This window comes from Meleagris gallopavo, chromosome 1, assembly GCF_000146605.3.
Source record: "Meleagris gallopavo isolate NT-WF06-2002-E0010 breed Aviagen turkey brand Nicholas breeding stock chromosome 1, Turkey_5.1, whole genome shotgun sequence".
NCBI lineage: Eukaryota > Metazoa > Chordata > Aves > Galliformes > Phasianidae > Meleagris > Meleagris gallopavo.
In genome coordinates, this window is record NC_015011.2 from 140,646,450 (window position 1) to 140,673,734 (window position 27,285).

The following is a 27,285-nucleotide window of genomic DNA, read 5'->3' on the forward strand; positions in this document are numbered from 1 at the left end:
CTTTTTTTTTCCTGTGGATACAACCTGTTTAAATTTCTGTTTCCTTCAAAATAAACTATTTGGTTTTCCCATTCAAGTTCACATTTACTATTTGTTCAAATGCATTTTTTTCTACCCCTTTTTTCCCTGAGAAGAACAGTGAAACTTCTGCCTGCTTGCATTTTTATGTTACTTATGCCTAAACTTGATTATTTTATATAAATGCTGTTTGTTTTGAGGATTTTTGTCCTCTATTTTTTCTTGCATTGTCTTTTCAACTATTATTTTTTGGCTTGGTGATGTGGGTTTTTTTTAATGTGTGTGTATTGATGGTATGTGTCTTCCACAGCAACTGTTGCCTTTTTCTCCTGTGCCCACTAAAGATCATAGTAAATTAAATCCACTGAACTATCCATATTCAAAATCACATCTCAAAAGTTCCTCTTCTGTTATGCATCCTTTAGGTTGATATTTATTATTATTATTGGCCTGTAATAAGATTTGAGCTATTAGAGCTGTTAGGTCATTGGTATTTTTTCTTGAGGAAAATTAGGAGTGTCTTCAACCTGACAAAGCAGATGTAGATATTCCAGCTGATGGTTATTGATGAGCATTTTGGTTTGGTAAAACGTTTTAAACTAGTACAGGATGTTCCAAAGATAGACACCTGCCTGTAAAGTATTACTTTGTATCCCTGTTTAGCTATGCTCTGGGAATGGCAACTCTATGACCCTGTTAATTTTGGCTCAGGGAAATGTCCATTTCTAATCTCTACTGTCTTTAAAAATAACAAGACCTTTTTATGGAAAAGGAGCCTATGTATAACACCAGTTTTCACCTTCTATTTTGTTCCACTTCCTTTATTTTAATGTTAATATGTAGGTCCCCACAAATCCTGGTCAAGATAGATGTACCTCCTAGCTCTGCAAAGTAACTTTTCTGTGTGGGAGTTTTGTCTTTAGGAAGGCTTGGGTTTGCTTTTGTTTTTGTTTTCATCTACCCACAGGAAAACCACTTATTTGGCAGTAAAGCTCAAGGAAAAAAAACAAAAAAAAACAAAAAAATGTCGAGGGGGGAAGCTTCTGATTACATTTCTTAACTTAGATAACTTGTTGCTTACTGAGAAATATTATGGTCTCGTTGCAGCTCTGAGTAATGGGTAACCTACATTCATAATTGTTTTTTACAATTAAATCATTTTCTGAAAATTATTTATTGTTTATTGCTACATGAGCTGCACTGGAGTGTAATTTCCATGAATTTGGAAACTTCCATGTTGTTGATGTTGGTGGATTTTTATATTTTGGAGACTGAGAAAGATGTAAGAGGAAAGGAACTGTCTCTTACTTTTTACTTGGGTGTGATGGAACAATTTAACCTAAGGAGGAGTTTAGGACTAGAGAGAATGGCCTCAAGTTGCGCCAGGGGAGATTTAGGCTGGACATTAGGAAATACTTCCTTGAAAGAGTGGTCAGGTGCTGCCCAGGGAGGTGGAGGAGTCAATGACCCTTGAGATGTTTAAGGAATGCTTAGACACTGTGTTGAGGTACATGGTGTAGTGAGAACTATTAGTGATAGGCAGACAGTTGGACTGGATGATCTTGAAGGTCTTTTCTAACCTTGGTGATTCTATGATTCTATGAGTCTCATAGTTCAGAGAGAGAAGAGTGTATGAATTAAAAGCGTTTAAAGCTTTGAACATCACAGGGGAAAAAAAAAAAAGGCATGAAATTGTAAAGTATTTTCATTTAATATATGATACTAAGACCTTTTTTCTTGTTTTGGATAGAGTACCAGAGAAGCAGAAATCAAGCTCAAAAGTGAAAGCAGAGTTAAACTTTTTGCCTTGGATCCAGATGCACAGGTTAGACTTTTTACAAGGAAGCACGTTGTTTTCTTTTCTCTTGTTCCTTTTGAAATAAAAACCAGTATACTTAGATTTCCTTTTCTTTTGTCTTTTTAAAGAAACTTGACTTTTCTGGTATTGAACCAGAAGTGAAGCCATTTGAAGAGAAATTTGGAAAAAAATACTTGTGAAGTGTAATGATTTATCTTTCAATTTGCAAAGCTGTGTTGCTGAAAATGAAGAAGGACCAACAACAAATGTAAATAATTACTTTCCACTAATATTGTCTTTAATGCTTTCTTGACACTGTTCTGCATGGCAAAATTTCTTACTCTAACTCAGGAACTTGGATTGTTTTTTCCTACTCTTAAATCAAAATGAGAGCCTAAATCATACAATAAGTGGCTTTGTTACAAATCTCCTTGTGGTGTAGAAAGTTAAATTTTTCTTTTGCTGTCTTTTATACCTTGTCAGTACTATCTGGAGTGGCCCTTTGTTTATAGAAATAATACTTATCTTCCTTTCATACATGTTTTTTATGGTAATACAGACGCCAGCAATGACACCACATTGGTTTGTTTTAAATGTTTAGGTAGAACCTTTCTTTGTCACATTATCACTGTTTGATATCAAAATCAATCGGAAGATTTCAGCAGATTTCCATGTTGATTTGAACCACAACTCAGTACGCCACATGTTAAGCAGTGCTCCGCAACAAATGATGAATGGCAGTGGTGATGGTTCACACAGGATTCAGGACACTTACGAAACAATGCTACAATATCCAAAGCAGGTAAGTGTTATTGAGACCTGGCTTGAATTCTATTTAGAAGGGGAGAGTTTTCCTTAATACTTCACACAGCATTCCATTATGTGATGTCAAGATTGTATCCATTTTCCTTTTATATTTATCTCGTGTTTTGTTTTTAGGGAATATTCTCAGTCACATGTCCTCATCCAGACATTTTCCTTGTGGCTAGAATAGAAAAAGTATTACAGGGAAGTATTACGCACTGTGCTGAACCATACATGAAAAGTTCAGATTCTGCAAAGGTATGTTATCTTCTGTCGTGGCACTGAAAAAATACTGAGCCAAGATTGTTTGAAATTAATAAGTATTAGTCAGAAACCCACTTCTTCCATAGGTGATGATGATTTGATATAGTAAGTTCTAGTTATTACTAGCAACTATTTTAATTGAAACTTCATTTCTAGCATGTTTTTATGAAAATTATTCAGCTTTTTTATAACAACACTGATATATTTGTAATGTCTTTGAATAGACTAATTTAGTAAAATATTTTTCAGTGTGAAAATTGAGTTGAAAACTATTGAACAATGAAATGTTAAATATAGGTCAGAAATTGTTTCTGACTTTGGCTTGGTTTTTAGTGACCATACAATACTGTAGCTTTCCTATCTACACTCTTACTTATTTTTCTTCAGAACCATTGAGATCATTAAACCACTGCTTTTACATTTAAAGTGCTTTGTAGGTTTGGAAGAACTCCACATCACCTTTGGAAATAAACCACTGAAACATTTTAAGTTTGCAGAGGTCTAGGATGTACCATTTGGAAACATCCTAGCAAGAAGCATTGTCAGTTACTGCTTCTTGTCTGTCACTGGAGCAACAGTGTTTTAATTTTTTTAGCTAACAGAAATGCTTAAATAGTTGGATCAGGATGTTAAGAGAGAAGGTTTTTTTGGACAACTTTGGGTACTATTTATGTATCTCCTGTTTTCAGCTAGAGAAAAGAAAATGAAGGGTTAACTTTCAGTCTCCACAGGGGAGCATTGTTCTGTTCTGGTGATTTAATTCTGGCTAAGCTACATCTAAAAAACTGTATTTTTCACTTGATCTTAGTATAGAGCAGGCTACTGATTTGCTTTTCCAGGAATACTTGAGACTTTTTGTAGCTATCGTTAGAAAACAGCGGCATTGTATTTTAGGAGTCTGTTTTTGAAGTGCATACTGTTACTGAGTTAAAACAAAACTGCTGCTGCTTTTTGGTGGTCTTGGGCCTGAGCCACACAGGAGGGTTAATTAAGACTAAACATTTCCAAAATTTGATGCTGAGTGCTAGAATTACACTGCCCTGTGTTACAGGAATTACCAAATAAGAACGTTCATTGTTATATTAACTTGCATTGTCTATTTCTGCTTTTCATTTGCTTATAACTTTATACAATTGAACATTTAGTTTGACTTAATTAATTAGAAACAAAAGCAGAACAGTACTGACCAGCTGTGTCAGCCTCCCCCATATGTCAGTGCAATGAGCAGAATTACTACTCAGTCGAGAAGGGAAAACAGAAGCAATCTGCTACCTAATCTGTAGCTAAGAAATCACTTTGTTCTTCTCCCCTTAAATTAACTTGCTGTTAATAAGTAATTTTTATCAAGGTTCTGTACTTTTATGTGTAATTTCTCCCCTTTTACAGGAAAAGATAATTGAGAGTTGACCCTAAGGGCATAGCAGTAGAAACAATTACTCATAATGTCAAGAGTATAGATCAGAGATGGCTTTTCCTGCATCTAACAAATACTTTGCTCTGTACTGGCACAAGTGGGAATCTGTTTTTTAGAGAAAAGAAACTCACTGCTTTCTCAGAAGGTTCTGCTTCAGCTGAAATATTTCAGCTCTGTGTTGAACATCTCCAACAAGTGGGTTTCTAGCTCTGCTTGTTGGTTCAGCATAACAGAAGCTTGTTCACTTAACAGTTTACAAAAATAAACTGAACATTTTAATGAGAGCAATTTTACAATATACTTGATTAAAACTGTCCATGTGATCTTCATACAATTCTTCTCTTATATGCTATATGTACTTCTTATACAAATATTGCGTCATATTTCATTGAATTATAGAATAGCTTGGGTTGAAAGGGACTTTAAAGATCATTGAGCTCCAACCCCTCCAGCCGTGGGCAGGATATTTTAATACTTCAGGAATGTGTTCTCATACATTGAGTGAGTAGTGAATAGGGGAGCAAGTGGGTGAAAAATAATTATTTTTGTCTGGATTTGCATTTCTGTCTTAAAAAGCAGTTGAATTCTACTCTAGCTTCCATATGAGTTTTGTATATAATCAGGAACACTCTTCTTATTAGCCATTTTTTTCCCATAATGATGTTAGTTCTGTCACTGAAAAATGGAACATAAATTTGTTGATCTAAATATTCTGTTAGCGTAATTATTTAAAATAAATTATAAAATCAAAAGATTTGCCTCAGATGTTGATTTGGTATTAGTGAATATGTATAGTGGTTTTATAATTGGAGCGAGTTGCTTTGGTGGTTTGTTCCCTTGTTCCCAACTCACCCTCTTTTCTGATTATCAATCATTGAAAATTTACATATTAAAGAAGGCTGAAATCAAATCACTTGAAATGTGAGATCAGCAGGCCTTGCTGAACTTGCAATGAACAGTTAAGAGGTATTTTAATTCATATGATTTATATCACTTTTGATATGTGGGTTTTTCTTGTACACTAATGGTGAAAAAAAAAATGTTTCTTTTAAAACATGGCTGTTTCTTATGTCACTTGCAGGTTGCACAGAAAGTTTTGAAAAATGCTAAGCAGGCATGCCAGAGATTAGGTCAATACAGAATGCCCTTTGCCTGGGCAGCCAGGTAAGGACAGACCTTGCCAATCTATTTATTTTCCTAGCTTTTCTTTACCACTACCTTCTGTGTGTCCCTTTAAAATGTAATCTGCTATAAACATTGTTTTTGTTTTACTTTGAAGTACGCAAAGATTTCTTAAAAGGAAACAATCTTCAGCTTTGTAATAGGAAAAGAAGTAAAAGTTCACCACATTATTGTTCAAACTATTGAATATTGAGAACTAGTTTTCATTGTCAACATTTTAATTTCTCTGAGAATTAAAAGGTTATATTAAAACTCCCTCACAATGAAAGGAGTATTAAATACTTAGTACAAAGGGATGTACAACATGTTCTAATTTGCAGTAAAAACATTTCTTCAAGAGAATTGCAACACTTGTGTTAACACGTCTGAAAGCAAATTTTAAATTTCAGGACATTATTTAAAGATGCCTCAGGAATGCTGGACAAAAATGCAAGATTTTCTCCTCTGTTCAGACAAGACAGTAATAAACTTTCAAATGAAGACATGCTGAAATTGTTAGCAGATTTCAGGAAGTAAGTTTCATTTTCTTGCTTTATCTTATAAATAAATGTTTTGGTTATTAGATGCTTCGGTTGAAGATCATCTTCTCATGTATATATTTGTTTTCACTTCAAATATGGAAGTTGCACAAACGTTCAAGGCCTGAAATATTTAGGTTTATTAGAGCACTTCTAATACTTTGCAAAAGCATTTCCACTTCTGTTGTGCAACGGTTAGCTAGAATTGTATCAATTTGAGCAATCTCAAAAGGCAACAGTCACAGATCTCAAAAGGCATTTCCTACAGCTTTTTTATTTCACACTTACTTATCAAATCTGATAAGAAGGTGAGGTTCGTAAGAGGTATTTTAACTCCAATTTAGCAACTTTCTCAAGGTTTCATTGAAGATTACATAGCATTGAAATTGCTTGCAATGATATTATTGATTTTGAAATTAATACACTAAATTTGCCTACTGCAGCACTTCAATTTGTGAATGAGGAAATACCTTTGGTTATTTTAGTGTCTTGTTTATGCAAAGGTGTGCAGAATTTTGGTAAGAGATTGTAACATCTAAGGCTTGAACTATTGCAGTAAGAGTCAAGACTACAAACAGAGTAAGTGATTTTATAGCACAGGCTAGTCTTTGGGGAAAATTTAGCAGCTGCTTCCTCTGCAGTAGTTTCAGGATGTTACTTTTGCTTGTTTCCTATTATCTTTCTTTTTTCTTCTGGCATTTCTGAAAGCTTTGCATATTTAGCCCAACTTTGTTTTTTTTTGTGTGTTTTTTTGTCTGCTTTTCTCCGTTTCTATAGACCTGAAAAGATGGCCAAGCTTCCTGTTATTTTAGGAAATTTGGATGTTACAATTGATAATGTGTCACCAGATTTTTCAAGTAAGTATTAATAAATGCTGATAGTAAACATTCAATGTTTTTTCACTTCAGCTTTATATTGATTTTTAATATATTTTCAGATTATGTAAATTCATCATACATTCCCATGAAACAGTTTGAAAGCAGTACCAAGACACTAATAACATTTGAAATAGAGGAATTTGTTCCCTGTATACCAAAACACACTCAGCCGTTCACCATCTACAACAATCATCTTTATGTTTATCCAAAGCACTTGAAATATGACAGTCAAAAGTCTTTTGCAAAGGTGAGTATAGGCAAACCTATATTGTATTATTTTTTCTAGTTTGATTAAGATTGTTTATGTAATATATTTCTCTGATGATCCTTCCAATTAAGTGTTTGAGTTCTTGTTTTTAAATACTTCTTTAGGCTAGAAATATTGCAGTATGCATTGAGTTCAAGGATTCTGATGAAGAGGATTCTTTGCCTTTAAAGGTTAGTCTTTGATTTTTGTGACTGATTAAAGAAAATACAGAAGACTTAGCTAAGCAGGATGTTAATACTTGGTTGATTTATCTAGTTTGAGATGGCAGCTTTCTGTCTTTGCATTTGGCATAGAAGTAACTTCTACATGACTTGCCTGATTTTGAAATAAAAGAATAATAAAGGGCATTTACTTATTTATATCAACAAAAACTGCAAGAATAAATTATAGTGAACAACTGGTTTTTGCCTATTCCAATGCAAAACAATAAAGCTTTATATGAACTACAGAACCAAACTCCATTTGTTACTGAGCTACCACAGTGTATACAAGTAGGTGCCTGAAAGAAAGGAAGTAGGAAAAACATAGGAGTCCTGAGGTGAGACCATTGTGTTCACTCTGCTGCACAGCAAGCAGGCTACAGGACATGTAATCTTATGCAAAGGGAACAAGAATGAAAGGCAGCCATTTTTCAAATGACCTGTTTCCTTTTTTTTTCTAAACAAATCATGAGTGCTTCAATCGTTTATATTGTCAATTTCATAGCAATTTAATTTAATGTTTAATACAGGTATCTAAATTTCTCAGTTGAAAAGAGATGAACTAGACTCAATGAGTTATCTGTTCTTAATTACTGCTGGTACATGCCCATGTTAAACCTATGATTATTTTTTTCAAGATCAGCACTTTTGATAGATACATTAGAAAACACTAATTCTTGTTTAAGATTGCAATGCAGCATACAATATTTCAAAGTCTAGGTGAAACATTTATCTGAGATTTTCCTTTTTTTTTTTCTATTATTAGTGTATCTATGGTAGACCAGGTGGACCAGTATTTACTAGAAGTGCATTTGCTGCTGTTTTGCATCACCATCAAAATCCAGAGTTTTATGATGAGGTAAATTACCTTTCTCAAGTAATTTCTACTGTGTTATGGAAGTTTAAAAAATACTAGAAAAGGTTTGAGGATTATGAAGGTCTTGCTAATGATTTCAGTTAAATCAGAGTATCAGAGTCCCCCCACCCCCCTTCTTTCACTGCAATAAAAATTTGCAAGTTTTATATGTGTAACTTTTGAATCTTGCTGCAAATAACATAGAATCTGGAGATTCTTCTGTGGTGGACCATGCAACCAGTATGACCTGTCACTATTCTAGACTTACACAATGGTTGTGATTCTTTGTGTTTCAGATTAAAATAGAGTTGCCCACTCAGTTGCATGAAAAGCATCATTTGTTGTTCACCTTCTACCACGTCAGCTGTGACAATTCAAGCAAAGGGAGTACAAAGAAGAAAGATGTTGTTGAAACACAAGGTTTGTCTGCTAATGGCTTACTTTCAGTACTTACTGGGGAGATTTTATGCAATATGTTTATCTGGTAAGCTATGATTTTGTTGTTTTGATCTAGGTGATATTTTTTGATTATATTCTATTGACAGAAAGATTTCTTCTACTTTAAATGTTTTCGAATGCCTACAATGTGAAAATATTTTCAAACTCATAGTGACAATTCATTTGCCTTTTCAATTATTTCTAATGGTGTGAGTTCAGTTCATTTGGCTATTTGACTAACTTTTTCTGGTTTATGAATTGCGTATCAGAGGTGTACGTAAGGATTTATATAATAGATTCATAACAAATTTGAAATAATTTTTCCTTCATGTTCTATAGTTGGCTATTCCTGGCTTCCACTAATAAAAGATGGAAGAGTGGTGACAAATGACCAACACATTCCAGTGTCAGCAAATCTTCCATCAGGCTATCTTAGTTATCAAGAAGTGGGGGTTGGAAAGGTATGGTATATAAAATTGCTCGTATTTAAAAACAAACAAACAAACAAAACAACATGGTGAGAAGGATTAACTGTACTTCCAGAGTCTGATAATATTTTAATTCACTTTCTAGTGGAAGTTTATTTCTTTTATAATTGAAATGGAGTGTTTTGCCAAAGTTACACGTCTGACTTCAACAAAAAAAACTAACCCCTCAAACAAGTTGGAAACAAAACTTGTCACTAAATTCTGACTTTTAAAAGAATTTGAATCTACCTGCCCTAATGTAGTTTTTAATTTAAAGTGTTAAGTGATTACATGTGTTATTGTTTAGCTGGTGTGTTTAGGAAATGGGTTAGTTTCACTTTTGTAGTAATAATTAAAGTTAGTAATTTTTAAATATATTAAACTATTTTCAGTTGATGAAGATATGCAAATAATCTGAAGTCCTTTACTAAATTTTTTTTAGCATTTCATGCTGTCTCCTTTCAGTAAGTCCTTTATTCCTGAAAAAGTATTATTCTCACATCTTAATTTTTGTGATCCTTATACTTCACTAGTAAAATTTATGGTCGTATTTTTCAAAGCAGAAAGCTTGCAAAATTAATGGTAATAATAATAAAACAAAGAAGAATACAAAATGTAAAATGTGGTAGGAGATTTGATTAAGTGAATGAAATGCAGATAGAAAATTGACTCATTTTGGAGGAAGAGGCTTAAAATCAAGAGGTGCTACTCTCCTCCTATTCTGCCACCTTTTCTTTTTTAAACTTTACTGTAAGCTTTCCAGCCATTGATGTCTTCACATCTCTCATCTTTTCATATTGAAGGTATATTTATTCTTTATGCCTCTGCTGTTCATCTCTGCTCACATCCATGTGTAGGAGGTTAGGACATAGATGATTAGCCATGATTTTAGCAGTAAAGTCTCTCTCTGATTATCAGGGTTTACAGCTGAGCCTTCCCATTCTCAGTTCTTTGCAAATGGAATGGAAAGGAAGCACTGCCTGCTACCTGTCAGTAACCCGAGTTAAACCATGTCAGTAGTGAATTATTTTTTTTAAGTTACTTTCTCTGAAAACTGGTAGCTATTTTTCTGTAGTCAAAAATTTCTCTGCACAATTTTAGGAGAAACATGACTTCTGGGACTTAAAAGTAATTTTGTTGGTCAGTAGGGAAACCATAGTGAGACTTGAAATAAACAAGAAAAACCCCAAAACAAAGAAAATAACATTCGAATTTCATAAATGCTTTAGGTAATGTTGCCTGCATAATTTTCCTTTTTTTTTTTTAATTGACTTTATTCATTGTACACATTTCAACCTGTATAGAAAAAAATTGTTCGTGTCACTATTAGAAAGCACTGTCTTACTCTAGTAATACTGCACTTTTTTTTTTTTACTTCTACATGTCTGTGTTCAGCATTCTGGTCCTGAAATTAAATGGGTAGATGGAGGCAAACAGCTGTTAAAAATATCCACTCATCTAGTGTCAACTGTGTATACTCAGGTGAGTTACAAAACAAATTAGAGTTCTAGGAATAATTTATGATTGTTAAATTTATTATGCTGCTGTCTTACTGTTTTTGCCTCCTGAACTACCTGTATGGTTTCTTTCTTTCACATCAGCTGTGAAAAGCAGCAAATGTTGGACTGAAGCTATTTTTAAAAAGTGTGAGTCAGCTGCCTAACGTCATCCATTCCAATCTGAGTCTTCTGGTTAGATGAGGGGTTGTAGTTGTCTGCAGGATATTTAGTGGCATGTTGCAGAGCAATGAGTCCTGTTATGACTACTCGTAAAATAGATAATCAAAATTGAGGGAAATGTGTGTTTAAAAACACGCATAGAATGGTTTGGACTGGGGGGACCTTAAAGATCACCCAGTCGGAACCCCTCTGCCATGGGCAGGACTGCCAGCCACTAGATCAGACTGCCTACAGCCCCATCCAACCTAGCCTTGAACACCTCCAGGGGTGGGCTACTCACAGTTTCTTGGAGCAACCCATTTCAGTGCCTCACCACCCTCATAGTGAGGAACTTCTTCCTTTTATCTAATATAAATCTCCCCTTTTTCAGTTTAAAGTCATTCCCCCTTGTCCCATCACTACCTGCCCATGTAAAAATTTGGTTTTCCTCCAATTAAGTACTGGAAGGCCACATGAGGTTCCCCCTAGAATGTTCTGTTCTCTGGGCTGAACAAGCCCAGCTATCTCAGCTTTTCTTCATAGGAGTAGTGGTCCAGTCAATGTTATATGGAGACAAAGTTAGTCTTCAGAAGTAGCACTCTTAGATACAGCTTCCAAAATTATGTACACCAATATGGATTTATATATATACACATTCTAATGTGTTCTGTTAAGAATTATGGAAAGCAATATTAAATACTGTTTAATTTGTGTTTCTTTTTTGTCATTCTCAGGACCAGCACTTGCATAATTTTTTTCAGTACTGCCAGAAAACTGAATCTGGAGCTCGTGCACTAGGAACCGAACTTGTAAAATATCTTAAGGTATAAAATAGCAGTGGATAACAGATTATACTACTGATTTATACTTTTGTAAAACCTGGGAGCCTCAGACATTATCTGGGTCTCATTTGTGGAATATGCAAGTACGGGCTGAACAAAAGATGCTTCCTAGACCAGATGAATGTGTATTATAAGATGAAACCATAAGGAAATGAGATGGTATTGATTAGCATTGTGGCTGATAATTTCAGAATACCAATGGCTGTCGAATTAATTCAAACATGGGAATGAAGAGGAATTGATAACTGTTTTTTGTTTGTTTGTTTGTTTGTTTGTTTTTTAAAGTTTTGTTTAGGAGGTCACAAGTGTTATGTCTATAGTTCTCTTAAGATTAGATCAACAGAATACATGGTTCCCACAGCAATTTTATCTTAACCAAGTAGGCCATATTCTTAGTGTGGAATCCCAGATTCAGTCATCTTACAATCCATATCAGGTATCACAAGTAACTCCAGGTTTTCTTAAACACAAGAGTTTGTTCATGTAATTAAATGCCATCTGTTCATAAACTAGATTGTCTGTTACACTTATGTAAGAACTTAACATATTGAATATGGTACACCACTTCAACTATATTTGCTTTGTGATCTTGGTTACATCAAAATCCTGGTTCTGAGCAATCTTCCCTTCCCTAAGACTTCAGGACACTGTACATATACCTGACAGCAGGTGCTACCAAAGGTGTATAAGTGTCCTGGTTAGATCATGTCTTGGCAAAATCCCTGGGTCAGAATATTGCAACAGCAGAGTTTGTTTAAACCTCTTGCTTGTCATCAAATACCTGGATGCTCTCACTACACAGTATGAATGTGTTCCACATCACTAGATTATGCATCATATAGACTTTGTTCCACTTGCATTTGTTCACTGCTACCTTTATCTTCTGTGGTAAATACAAACTACTGCTATCCTCAGTTCCTGTAGGCCAAATTTCTGTTTAGCTGGGCCTCCCAGTGGCCCAGATACTTTTTACTTTTACACACAGAGAACTTAAATAGCAAGCATTTTATTTCCTCCACCGAGTCAGTAATATCGTGCCACTGGTAAAGTGGCTAAGTTGAACATGACAACTGTTCTCCTGTTTGTTCTATATGCTCTTTCCCTCCCTAACAATATTTTACGTAAATTCATCTAACGTTTCTGATTAGAAGTTCAGAAACTCACCTGACTCAATATTTTAATATGCTCTCCTTCTTATTTTATGAGTCCAAACATCACTTAACAATGTCTCAGAAGTTGACGTATTTTCTTGAAATTCCCTGCACAGCTGCCAGAGATATCAAAGGGGCACAGCTACTAGCCATCTCAGCCTAACTGGATAATCAAAGGCATCATCAGCTTACAAGTCAACTTCTGGTAGAGTTCTATTTAAAACAGCACCCTACCCAAAAAGGTCTGCATTCTGGACAGAAGTGTGATCTGAAATTCTATTCACGTGTTTACCCCGTACTGATACTCAAGGCTTACAGAAAAGATAATGCACAGCACAGCTGCTGTTTCCAACAGAAATCTAAGTGCTTGTAGGAAGGAAGACTGCATCAAGTCCTGAATGTGCATATAGGCAAGAATTCAAAGACAAAGAGATACTTAACAATGAATTAATTTTTTGAAATATGTTGTCCATATGCATGTTCAGCAAATGTGCCTCCCCTCTGACACCAACAGACTTTTAACTCTAGAAAATTTTATTGCATAAAACTGTATAGGATGAATTGCCATATACTGTCTTGTATAATGTAGACAATCGTCCAGACATATGTTGCATGTGATATGAAGCAGAGGATTTCCAAGTGAAATCTTCTTCTGTAGGTACTGCAAAGAGTCTGTGCTTTCAAGTCTGTATATATGCAAAATGGACAACATATCTTGAAGAAGTTGAATTGTTAGTAGTTACCAGTCTCTAGTTTCCAGAATTAGGTAGTTCGGGACTTCATAGCAAGACAAATTAGAATGACTAACAAGTGTAACTTCTATTGCAGTTATCACTGCAGGTAATGCAGTGACAGGTAAGCAATCTGTGTGTTTCTGTGGAATTTATATTTGCTAAGTGTCTGCATTCATGGATGAAACAGCAAAGTATGTTAGAGTGTAGGTTTAACCTTGCTGTGTTATGCAGTTATTCATTTTAATAGAACATAAACAGAAAAGTTGACATTTCTAAAAATGTTTTTAATGAAACTCAATTTAAGTTACTTGAACATTGAAAATATTTACCAAACATTTATGTTGGAAACTCTTCTCAATTGTCTTCTATGTAATAGTATTTCAAGTAATCAACACTAAATAACACAGCTTTTGGAAGACTTATAGTAAGTTTTCTAGTTTCAGAACTTGTTATTTAGTGTCCCTGTTACAAGGTAGTGACAGTACTGTTGCTTTCTTTCAGAGTCTTCATGCTATGGAAGGCCATGTGATGATAGCTTTCCTGCCAACTGTTCTCAACCAGTTGTTTAGGGTTCTTACTAGAGCAACCCAAGAGGAAGTTGCAGTCAATGTGACAAGGTAAAGAATTTGAAGTGCATCACAGAGTTTAAATGATGACCAGCTTATCACAAGTTTATAACTGAATAACATTTTTGCTACTTCAACCACAGTTTTTCTGTGAGGTTTTACTAGGTTTTTGTTTCCGACTTCCATTTAGGGTCATTATCCATATTGTTGCTCAGTGTCATGAAGAAGGTTTGGATAGCTACTTAAGGTCTTATGTCAAGGTAGGCAAAGTTCCAAAAGTCAGTTAAAAGTTAAATAAACTCTAAAAGGAGTGTATATATAGATATAGAGATAGATGCACCTGTTTAAATTGTTTCATATTATGTCAAAGTTTCTATTCTGTTCTGCTTTTCCTCCCAAAGTATGCTTATAAAGCTGAACCCTATGTTGCTTCTGAATATAAGACAGTACATGAAGAACTGACAAAGTCAATGACAACAATTCTAAAGCCATCTGCTGACTTCCTTACAAGCAACAAGCTACTTAAGGTATATATTCAACTATACTTTTTACTGTATGATTGCATCTGATCATAACTGAAGATTAGGAACAAATTGTGTTGAAGTAATTGTTCAATGCATATGGCAATTTTACATAATATTTTTTTTCTCTGCAGTATTCATGGTTTTTCTTTGAAGTTCTGATAAAATCAATGGCTCAGCATTTGATAGAAAACTCTAAAGTGAAGGTATGTCAACTTCTGCAAAATGAAGTTATTCTAATAGCAATGTATGCAGTGTCTTCTTTCTTCAATCACATTTTTACTACATATTAGAAGAAAAAATATTTTTAAAACCTCGTTTCTACTGTAAGAAAAGGAGAGACAGAGAGAGCAAAGCAGGAGGAGAAAACAGGGAGAGAAATTTATAGGGCTATGTAGGAAACTATAAAGGACAGAAGTCCTTTGTTCTATATATTAGAGGGATCTTCATAAATCACTAGACCTTTTAGTAAGACCATTTAATATTTATGGTGCAGTGACTTTGGAAGCAATAATCGACACTATTAACTTTGCAAGCAGTGCTGTTCTGCTCCCAAAGAAGTAAAATTGCTTCCGATAGGTTCTTGGTGATACCAAATAATGTATTTCACTGGTAGGCCAATAGTCATAACAGAAAGAACAGTTGAACTCACCCAACTGGTGAAGGGGTTCTCTGGCTACACAACACCCCTTCTCAGAAAGCATCCTAGATCCAAAAGCTGCTCTTCCTTCTGTGGCTGGCCCTTATGTGAGCCCAGAATGGCTCCTCAGTCCGCCCTTTCTGGTCCTTGGAGAGCAGTGATGCAAACAATTTGCCTGTGCTCCCTGAGCTAGCCACACCTCTTCACCAGGTGCTCAACCACCAGTTCAAGTTCCCCTACAACTACCCAAAAATATGTGGTGCTCTTTCTGAGCTGCACTGTAGCTGTGGAAAATGCAGTTTAAGACCATAAACCTTGTATTTTAAGACTGTTTAATCTAGAAATAGGTCTTTAGCTGGGTAGGGGAACAAGACATTTAGTTGGTGCTAGTGCTACAGATTGACGTATCTTTTGACAGAGTAAGCCTTTATCACTGGCTTCAAATAAACTCTCTAGGGAACTATGACAAGTATCTTGTTTAGGATTTTTTAAAATACAAGTATATGCACAAAAGGGCTTCTATGCACATAGTGAGTGAGTCCTTCTGGATTTAAGATATCAGACTTCTTGCTCATGTGTTAACTGAACAGCTGTTAGGAAATTCCTAATAATTTCTAGCAAAAAGATAAAACTTATCAATTACTAGTCAACAAAAATGCTGTTAATTTAAATCAAAGTGAGCAAATTTTTCAGATATTCTTCTTTTTTTCTGCTTCAGTGATATCTGTTCAGAGACAGCGGAATCTACAAATTTAGATTTCCTTTACTGATTTGATGTTCCTTCAGGAAGGAGTTTTTACCTCTGTTCATTCTGTGAATTGGGTATTTCGTATTTCACAGCAGTGTATTTTGAGTTTATAATTACTTAAATTAATTATATTATTTAATTAATAAATTAAATGGAAATGAATAATTGATAAAGCAGAAAACGTTCGTTTTATTTAATGTTGAAAATTTCCAGAGATGTCTGATATTGAATTAGAATCATATAATTTAAAAGATGATACTGGAAATAAAATAATTGAATCATAGAATATTCTGAGTTGGAAGGGACCTATGGAGTCAGAGTCCAACGCCCAGCTCTGCACAGGACCACTCAAAAATGAGACCAAATGTCTGAGAGCAGTGTCCAAATGCTGCATGAACTCCAACACTTGGGACAATCACTTCGCTCTACCTGCTAGCAGTCCATGCTTGATGCAACCCAGCATACACTTGTCCTTCCTGGCTGCCTAGGCACACTTGCTGTCAATAATGACTCCCACATCCCTTTCAGTAGCACTGCTCTCTCCAATGTTGCATCCATCATATCTCTGTGTATAGCTAGGGCTGTTCCTTCCCAGGTGCAAAATCCAGCACTTGCTCTTGTTAAATCTCATGTGGTTTGTGATTGCCCAGCTCTCTAATTTGTCTAGATCTCTCTGGAAGGCCTCTCCATTCTCAACAGAGTCAGCAGTTCCTCTCAATGTATTATCATCATCAAACTTGCTCAGAATACCTACATCCAAGTAATTTATGAAAATGTTAAAGCGAGCTGACCCTAAAATGGTTCTCTGGGGAACCCTACTAGTGTCTGGCCACCAGCCTGACATAAACTCATTTACTCTTAACTCTTTGGGCCCATCAGCCAATTGCTTATTCATCTTATTATGTTTTTGTTTATCTGTATACTGGGCATTTTCTCCAGAAGAATACTGTGAGATAGAATATCTGAAATCCAAAAAGATAACATCAGCTGGCTTCCCTTAATCAACTAGATGGATGACTTTGTCATAAAATCAACTTTAACTTGTTAGACAGGACTTCCCTCTCATGAACTCACATTGGCTGTGACCAGTGACTGCACTGTTCTTCAGGTGTTTTTCAATAACTTCCAGAGTATTTTTCTCCATAATTTTACCAGACACTGAAGTAAGACTGACAGGCTTATAATTACTAGGATCATCTTCCCTTTCTTGAAAATTGGAACAGCATTTGCCAGCTTCCAGTCAACTGGGACCTCTCCAGATTTGCAAGACTGCTGGAAAATAGTTGAGAGATCTCACAATGACATCAGTTTAGTTCTGTGTCCCTGTTTAAAAAGTGACCATACTCCTCAAGTAACAGACCAATGTTCTCTCTGGTCCTCCTTCTGTTCATGTTTTTTTTTTTTTTAAAAAAAAGCAATCTTTTTTTATGGTCTCCCACACTACTGGCCAGTTTCAACTCTAACAGAGCTTTAGCCTCACAAATTTTCTCCATGTAAAGGTGAACGTTATCCTTCTAGTCTTCCAATGTTGCCTGAAAAATGAAATGAAAAATTGAAGGTTTTTCATCAGGACTTACCCGGCAATCCTGTCAGTACTTTTTGTATTCAACTCTGAGCAGATGTGATTTTTCTAATTATGTAATGTGATGTGCCTGGGAAAGCTTTTCAAAACATGACGTGTAGAGCTTGTATATCTAGAGGACATATGCTGGGTTTGGTACATAATATTCTGGAAAAACAATGACATGGTGTACTAAACAGAATTTATATAATTTTTCTTGCCACCAACAGACCTACACAAATCTTCACAAGTTTGGAAACAGCACACTGGTTTGAAAAAAGCTACAGAGAAACCACTAACTTTCCTCATTCAAACCCATTCCCTTAATTTAATTGCAAATTTCTTTCAAGAATGATTATATTTTTAAATTGAAATCAGATGGTAGATAAAATAAGTATGGTAGAATAAAATCTTTTTTAAAGGAGGAATCTGTGTAAACAAACAGAAAAGAAATGCAACTCACTTCTCAGAATGAATGGACCAATGTCCATGGTTTTAGTATTCTCTCCATTAATCTGCATCTCTTACATGGTGAGCTACCATGGCTACCATTGATGAGCATTCACATTACTAAAAGTTTTATTATTATTTATTCTTCCACAAGTGACTCATCTGTGCAAAGCTGATGAACCTTTACTGACCCATGTGATCCTACAAACAAATTATATTTGGAGAGCACCAGCACATGCATCTAAGGAACAAATTCAATTTAACAAGATTTTCATTTTGGGGAAAACAAATTGGTAAAGGAACAGTATGTGAGCAACAGATGCCAGAGATACATAGATTTGATTACTTGGTACAGCATGATCATAAATAAGGCAGACTGAGCAAATACTGCTCATGAGAAAACAAGAATTTTCAAAGTACTGACTGCTAATTCATTTTGTTTATAATTCCAAGTTGCCAGAAAGAATTAGGTAGACCACAAAAATGCGATCCAAGTACTGATGGCATTTTTCACTTCTTAAGTCTTCATTCTATAGAGAAGCACAGTGATTTCATAGATTTTAGTAGATTCTATAGATGTAAATCTAAGATGGTGCTACCTTATATAGAGATTTTCATATTCAGCGCTGAAACTACCAAAATATTGCTGCATTTTTTAATTAGGACTTACAGACATTGCTGTACAACTGTGTAGTAATCATAGTTAATTTAAAACAAACTAACTAAAACTTGGTACTGGAAAATATTTTTCCATTTTATATTTATTTACACTCAAATTACACTCAAATACACTTGCTGTACCAGTTTACTATTGAACTTCATTTAGATTCAGATTGTTTCTATTCTGTATCACAGAATCACAGGATGGCTTGGAAGGGAACCTTAAGAAATCATGAAGTTCCAACTCCCTGGCCATGGGCAGGGTTGCTGCACACTGGGCAACTGGATTGGCTCCTGTGCCTCACCACCCTTATAGTGAAGAATTTCTTCTGAATATTTAATCTATTTCTCTCCATTTGTTTAAAACCATTTCAGTTGTCCTATCTCTACCTGCTTATGTAAGAAGTTGGTCTCCTTCCTGTTTATAAGCTCTCTTTAAATACTGGAAGGTCGCAATGAGATCTCCTTAGAACCTTCTCTTCTCCAAGCTAAACAAGCTCAACTTCATAAGACTTTTTTCATAGGAGAGATGCTCCAGCCCTACGATCATCTTTGTGGACCTCCTCTGGACCCGCTCCAGCAGCTCCACATCTTTCTTGTGCTGTGGTACCCAGGCCTTGATAAACAGTGGGGCTCACAAGGGCAGAGTAAAGGGAGACAACCACCTCCCTTTGCCCTGCTGGCCACCCCTCTTTTGATGCAGCCCAGGATACTGTTGGCCTTCCAGGCTGCAAGTACACCACTGCTCCCAAGTTGTTCTCCGCAGGGCTGCTCTCAATGACTTCTCCAAGTCTGCAAACATATCTGGGATTGCCCCAACTCAAGTTCAAGTTCAACACCTTGTACATGTCCTTACTGAATCTCTTAGGGTTAGGTATACTTTTTGTGTAGGAACCTCATTGATTTTTAAATTTTAGTAGTATCTTCAAAAGCAAGCCTCAAATAGGAACTATTCAGTTGTACAATAGGAACAAATTCTCTTAACATGCACCTTTTAAATTCTAGTGCATTCCTAAATAGTGCTCTGAACTGCTGTTCATAGAATCACAGAATGGCCTGGTTTGAAAAGGACCACAATGATCATCAAGTTTCAACCCTCCCCTGCTATGTGCAGGGTCACCAGGCTGCCCAGGCCACATCCAGCCTGGCCACGAATGCCTCCAGGGATGGGGCATCCACTGTTCTTTCTCATTCCTCACCTGCAGTACTATGAAATAAGGTTCATTGCTAAAAAAAACCTGCTGGAATGAACTTCATTGCGGATTTTTGTCGTTTACTCCACATTAGATGTTAAAAAAAATTTCACATCTTTTAAGAGCTAACCTCACTGTCATCTTCTCTATGATGTGAAAGAAAAAGAACAGAGCTCACCTCTTGTTTGCAAGTATTCTCATTTCCAGACATCACTTCTAGTTTTATGAGCCTCTCAAAATACCAAACATTATTTTACTAGCTTTTTTTTCTGTCTTATTGGATAAACTAACAAACAGAACTTATTCTGGTATTTCCTGCTTAGCAGATTTAATAAAATGCTGCACATACAGGTGTAGCAAAATTATTTCTATATCAAGATTTTTATGTTATTTAAAAAGAAATACGGTCCAGTAAAAGCCGACTTACAAAAATATTGATTGACTAGCATACCTACCAATGGAAATATTTAATTTTTAAATGTTATATCATTCATGAATGCTGTTGATATTTATACAGGGATCTTTTCAGCCTTAACATTTAACAACCTAGTTTTTCAAAAAGATAGAACCAGAGACTTTGGAGCACAGTTCAGAAACAAAGAGCAAATCGTATAATTGTTGATTTATGTAGTTCTTATTCTTTAGTCATGTCTTGTTCTGCCTAGGAGTGTCACTTTTAGTTTAGTTCAAAAAAGTATACAAGTAACAAAGTATTCAAAGCACTTGGATATTTTTATTTCACAGTTTTCATAAAGAAAAGTCAGAATGACTATACAATTAAAACAGCTTTTGTCTAAACCAGCTTCTCCTTCAGCCCCACCCCACCAGTCATTAAGAGCTTTTAGACAAAATGCAGTTTAGTGAAGACTATAAGATGTAGAAAAAAAAGAGGGTCTACAGTGGCAAAATGCTGAAGAGAACTCAATGAGCAATACTAGTTGATAAAATCATTGATGAAGATAATGTACACAGTCACCAGAAACAAGTAAATCATGAATGTAGAAGAAATCTGGTAAGCTAATTGAAGCTAAAAAACTTGAAAGCAAGGGAAAACAATTCTGAGTGGAAACTTAGAAACATAGAGAGTAAGATGCTGAAGCTTGAAGAGTGAGATTCGAAGTGGCTGATGTCAAAGAGGAAGAAAAAATCACGAATTAAAATTTCCATAGTGGCTGAAGTCCACAGGAGTTAGGAAAAATATAGTTGCAGAACAGCAAAATCTGTTTTTGTGGCAGGAAAGGGAGTCTTAAAATGCAACTACTATGCATGAGTTACCTGGTACTGCTTTGGAAAGGAAAACAGCCAAAACTCCGAGATTCCCATTTTGTTCTTAGCTTCTTTTATCGGAAGTATTTTAGTATAGAACAGTATTAATACTTAACGCTTACAAACTTGTATGCATATGATTTTTCCATCAAACAGAAAAGATTTGCTTGTTGGAATTTTTAATAATACAATATTTTCATTCAACCAAATGCACTTTTTCCCTCTCAGTTTAAAATGGCTCAGGAAGATCTTGAATTTAATGAAAATGTTATTTTAAATTATAATAACAAAAAAAATTGCAAACTTTCATTCTCCCTTCCTTGTCAGGTTATTTTTTATCTTACCTTAAATAAGTTTTCTGACATATTTTATCATTATAAGCCATATTAAGTGCATGTCTGAATTTTTTTTTACTAGCTGTTGCGAAACCAGAGGTTTTCAGCTTCCTTCCATCATGCAGTTGAAACAGTTGTCAATATGTTAATGCCACACATCACTCAGAAGTACAGAGACAATCCAGAGGCTTCAAAAAATGCAAACCATAGCCTTGCTGCCTTCATAAAAGTAGGTACATGAGTGTCTTGGGTTTTGTGTTTGCTTTTTCAATAATACTTTTTCATCATAGATTTTAAATAATTTTAAAGTCAACTTTCATAGAACTGAGTGTGCATAATGCTTTTGAAGTTTAATTCCACAGTCAGGTTAAAATGCACTGAAGTATGATTTGCCTTCTGTATTGAAACAGCCATCTGTTCAGAAGTTTGATTTTAATGAGTTTGTATTTTATCAAAATTTTATTTCTTGTTTTGTTTTCCCCATTCAAATATAACCTTGTTACTCTCTAATCCAGCAAAATCTTCATGCACTGGGTTATGTTTTATTTACACATATTTTATATGGACAGGCTTACAGTGTCTTTCTTTTTTCAACCAATAAAAACCAGCAGGGAGAAAAAAAGGATGGGAAATAAAACGATAGATAAAGCTGCTAGTGGCATGTCATTTTTGTTTATGCCAGGATAGATTTCTTATCTTCTAACAGCTCTTCTATTTTTAATTTGTTTACATTCTGAATTCTAAGAAAAATTTGGTATGTGTATATATGTACTTTGTTTTGTTTTTTATTTGCAAACTGACTGAAATATCAATAGTGTGTTCAGAAAATTAACTAGTAAAATACAGAAATATAGTAAGTGGATACTGAAGTGACATTTAATCATTTCTATCTTGTTTGCTTTTTTTTTGTTTGCTTTTTTTTCCCCAGAGGTGTTTTACTTTTATGGATAGAGGTTTTGTTTTCAAGCAAATCAATAACTACATCAGCTGCTTTGCACCAGGAGATCCAAAGGTATTCTGCTTTTAAACAAAATAGTTTTAAGAATTGCTTGTTGCTTATGAGTAGAGTCCTACATTAAGACTTTAGATTTATGCCTACCTACATTTAAGCATGTTTCTTAGAAGTTTATATGCTATGCCTATATAATTTTTTTTTCCCATGGAATCACTTTTTTGTATTTTGATTCCCATCTCTAGGTACAACTTGACCACCGTAGAGCATGTATACTACTCTAGAATATTTACTGCCCTCTAGAAAAAGGGAGAGGAGAGTGGGCAACACTAAACAGGAATTTTTAGCATGAATGTAAAAGGCTCAAGTTGGAAGCATTTCATGTGATCTTTGATTTCTGATAAGTTTCTATCAATTTACTGTAGTGGGAAGAACATGTACCAGTGGTACAAAGGATTTCTTCTGAGAATTCAAACTTCTCTTAAATCAGCATGTAATATGTTATAATATGCTATATGTCCAAGGTAAATTTGGATATAGTAGGATGTAATTAGAACATACCCAACTGTCAAGTATGAATTGTTCTGAAAGTACATTTTGATGAGCTACAGAACATTGACAGGTCTCTAATCCCTTGCACTGGAAGATTGTGAGAAATCACCCTCATGTATAAGAGAGCTGATTTTATAATGTTAATCAAATGACTGCATCAGTTGTTTAATTTATACTTTATTTTTGCAGACACTTTTTGAATTCAAATTTGAATTTCTCCGTGTAGTCTGTAATCATGAGCACTACATACCTTTGAATCTACCAATGCCATTTGGAAAAGGCAGAGTTCAGAGATACCAAGGTAAATTCTTTTAAAGACATGTATGTTGTGTTCCTTAGATGTCACTATTTTAAATGGAAGCCTAAAGTTTTAATCTCTTCCTTTAAACTGAGAGAATAGTTTAGGTAGAATAATCTGTGCAAAGTACCTACTCATTAAAAGATATGATAAAGTATGTTTTTGACTCTTGTCTCTCTTTCCTGTTCTGATGTTAAGTTTTGAGTAGTAATTAAACTTTCATCAAAGTGGTAGAACAAGATTTGGGAGTAAGAGGCAGACAGCAGCATAGAGCTTGTGTTTGTCTTTGACTTTTTCCTTTTATTCCTAATGGAGCAGCAAGACTAGAGAAAATAGTGGTTCTGATTACACAGTAAAGAACTATGTAAAATCCTGTTCCCTGGTGACCTAGGATTTTGGCCAGAATAAAAGACTTTTATTTGAAATCTTTCTGGCCCTGTTTTGGTATCGCAAGCAAAAGAGCTCTCGGGTGATGTGAATGGTTCTTGTGTGCATTTCAAGAAGGACTGTAGAAAGGCTGTGCTTTCTGATTTCATGATTCCTATATTGGGAGAGTTTCTGTTAAGTTCTGTGTTCACTATATAAAATAGATGGATTATTTTATTTCATAAAATACTTCTAAAGTGTAGCAGCTTGACTTTACTCTGTCAGATCTGCTTCGTTGGTTTTTAGTATGTTTCTATGTGTCTATATAATATATATTTATCTCTATATGTGACTTAGCATACATTTATAGTTACTAACAGATATTAAATACTTTGTGATATAAAATTGCATTGTAATGATTTGAATAAAGAAGTTATTCAATAAAATGTTCTTTAATCCCAATTCTGTTGCAATTCACACTAAATATGTAAATATTTTTGGAAAATATAGTACTTCTGGTTGAACTTGGAAAAAAAATGCCTACTATATTAATGCACTTCTAATTTACATATTCCTAAGGTAATTTATTTAAATATTTTCATGTTCTTCTATGTAAACTGAGAAGAAATTGCTTCAGTTAAAATGTATGAGGCATGTGTTGTCTCTTACGCTTTTAGTATCTGCAGCAAATTTGGAGGATTATTTTCTTAGAAAATATGAAATTAACTAAGATCACAGATGTTAGCAGGCTTTATCATCTATATTCATAATCAGTGTTTTTGGAAGATAGATAATGAAGAAGGAAGTCAAAACTGTAGTACAGAAATCTGAAACTATTTAATCCATGTTTGGCTTGTAGCCTTCCAAGCTTACTAACTTGGGACTGAACTGCAGAATAAAATCTAAATTATTCTTCTACCCCACGAAGAAATTCCTGAAGAATAGGATATTCATAGCCTTTATGCCCTGTGTGTCTTTTCAGTGAACAACTGTAGATTTAAGTTTAATGTGTAGCTATAAGACACTGGTCATGATAAGCTTAGAAGGATGAGTCTTGCATATTGGACAGTGTTTTAAGAATATGTAATTTGAATATACATATATATATTTTCATATGCTTATACTTCTCTATTTTCTACTGATTGAATATAAATTGCAATTGTTTAATGCATAATTACATGGTTAACTGGGTGTATGTGAATATTTATGATATATACAATTGTCTGAACATGAATTTGTCATGAATCTTTGTGTTCAGCCTTAAGTTAATTGATATATTATTTAAATTATACCATTCCTTACATGGAATTTCTGCTTTATTTTCAGACCTTCAGCTGGATTATTCATTAACAGATGAGTTCTGTAAGAATCACTTCTTAGTGGGGCTGCTTCTAAGAGAGGTGGGCAATGCACTGCAAGAGTTCAGAGAAGTGCGACAGATTGCTATTAGTGTGCTCAAGAATTTGATGATAAAGCATTCTTTTGATGATAGATATGCTTCCAGGGTAAGTATATTTCTGTGTTAGTGGTATCAAATGATAAATACTGTGTGCACACTTTCAGAGTAGTTTTTTCTTCTTTCACAAAATCACTTGATTGATTTGCAGCCGTGTTGTTTGAGTTCAGACTGCATCTGTGATGAAAATGCGTGGTGATTGTAGGAAAAACAATTTGCAGCCCCATTACTTTTACCAAAGAGGACCTCAAGGCATCTTTTTAGAATAATTACATTTATTTATTATATTTTGATAGCTGTTTTTGATATATTTTGGTAACCATTATGTTTAGATATATAACAACTATTTTTAAAGCTCTTAATTTCATTAAGTGCTAGCTCTTAATACTTAACAACTGTCTATACATCATCTACTATTGGTAAAGTGAACATAAGAAAAATGCTGTCATGAGTTTATCAAGCTGACATAAGATTACGTGGTTAGTCTTAGCTGAAATCACACTGTAGTTTTTTCTGTGTTATATTGAAACAATAAATAAAATCTGTTCATCAAATTATAGTGAATACAGAGATATGACCACTACTTTTTCCACTCAGGAACTTATAAGTGTGAACTCTGGCTTAACAAATATTTGTTAATCATTCTTTTCAAACTGTTTTTAGGTCCATCAAGCACGAATAGCCACTATGTACTTGCCACTCTTTGGATTGCTTATAGAAAATGTCCAACGAATCAATGTTAAAGATGTGTCTCCATTTCCTGTTAATCCTTCCAGTAATGTGAGTGACCATTTCTGTTTGGTATTCTGATTATTTTTATCATAATTTCTTGGTAACATGTATATAAAATAATGCATACTTTCAGGAAAAAGTTCCATAAATTTCATAATTCTTGGAGTTTGTTTTCTTTGCTTTATACTAGAGTAAAAATTTTAGTTACATTTTATGATTTTGATTGCCCTTCCTCTGGTCCAGCTAAGTTATGCCTGACATCATAGTTGGGTAAATTCAATAAATGCATCATAACTTGCTTTTCAGTTGAACCTGTGAAGGTTTTTATACAATGTCAGGCCGCAGACTAACACAGTATGTTTCTAGTATTATTTGATTTTAATACTATATAGCATCTTGCTATTTCTCTGGTGTATGCTTCTATCATTCTACTAACAACTATAGACCACACAGGATTAGACCTGGTGCGTCTTTTTATCTGCTCTAACAAGAGCAGCTAAAGAAGTTGAAGGAAAAGTGTTGTTGAAGTGTCAAAAACAAACAAAAAAAAGCCAACCAAAGAAAAAAAACCAAACCAAACAGGAGTATATTGAAATGCTATAGTTGTACACAATTATTGAATCTGAGATTTAATAATTAAAGAGTTTATTTTTATTTTTTCCGTATTTTGCTGTGTACCATTTGCCAGTTAAGAAAGAGAAACTTACAGAGCCTTTCCAACAACACAAAAAATTGGATGTTTAAAATAAAAATAATCTAGGTCTTTTGGAATAGTCTGTATTACAGTGGAATACTCAGTTGTATGGAATATTCATTTTTTCAGTATTTGCTGAGATCTTTTAAGTTAGAGGCTATCTCAGACTTGTGGAAGTATCTGAACATATCATTCTGTGCTTTTTGAGCATAAATAATAGAAATTAAGTAAGAAAGGAATATATTCCAGGAGGTTCTTGAAGTGGGCGAAAGATAACTTCCCAACACAGATGATAAGAGAGCCTACTAGGGGAAGGACCCCATTAGGTCTACTATTTACAAGCAGAGAAGGAATGGTGGGAGTCATGGTGGCCGGAAGATGACTTGGACATAGTGACCAAGAAGTAATTGATTTCTATGTTACTGGTGAAGTCAGAGAGCAAAACTGCTACCTTGGATTTCCAGAGGGCAGGCTTTGAGCTTCTGAATGGGCTGGGAGAATCCCTTGGGAATCAGTCCTGAAGGGCAAAAGGTTCCACACAAGCTTGACGTTCCTCAAGAACAAACAGTAGAAGGCTGTCCCCATGTGTCCTTAAACCAAGCCGGTGTGGAAGAAGACCAGCCTGCTGAACAGGATGTTTTTGCTAAGACAAAAAGAGGGGAAAAAAAGAGTTTACTATCATTGGATGAAGTGGCAGACAACTAAAGAACAGTACATGGATGTTATTAGGATATGCAGAGAGAAAATAAGAAAGGCAAAAGCTCAGCAGGGGCTTAATCTGCCCACCATTGAGAAAGATTAAAAA

The 27,285-nt window shown here is 34.7% G+C and overlaps 1 protein-coding gene across 1 annotated transcript in view; it reads left to right on the plus strand.

The window, feature by feature from the left end:
* DOCK9 (dedicator of cytokinesis 9) overlaps positions 1 to 27,285 on the plus strand; it is a 115,785-nt gene that overhangs the window by 52,940 nt on the left and 35,560 nt on the right. Inside the window, 24 exon segments of the mRNA XM_010728651.3 lie at positions 1,769 to 1,843; positions 1,945 to 2,002; positions 2,005 to 2,084; positions 2,418 to 2,618; positions 2,756 to 2,878; positions 5,380 to 5,462; positions 5,870 to 5,992; positions 6,776 to 6,855; positions 6,936 to 7,123; positions 7,249 to 7,314; positions 8,111 to 8,203; positions 8,497 to 8,620; positions 8,978 to 9,099; positions 10,501 to 10,587; positions 11,498 to 11,587; positions 13,992 to 14,107; positions 14,247 to 14,316; positions 14,458 to 14,583; positions 14,712 to 14,783; positions 21,513 to 21,659; positions 22,359 to 22,442; positions 23,124 to 23,235; positions 24,925 to 25,103; positions 25,718 to 25,834. Coding sequence (XP_010726953.1) covers positions 1,769 to 1,843; positions 1,945 to 2,002; positions 2,005 to 2,084; positions 2,418 to 2,618; positions 2,756 to 2,878; positions 5,380 to 5,462; positions 5,870 to 5,992; positions 6,776 to 6,855; positions 6,936 to 7,123; positions 7,249 to 7,314; positions 8,111 to 8,203; positions 8,497 to 8,620; positions 8,978 to 9,099; positions 10,501 to 10,587; positions 11,498 to 11,587; positions 13,992 to 14,107; positions 14,247 to 14,316; positions 14,458 to 14,583; positions 14,712 to 14,783; positions 21,513 to 21,659; positions 22,359 to 22,442; positions 23,124 to 23,235; positions 24,925 to 25,103; positions 25,718 to 25,834 — 2,616 coding nt within the window.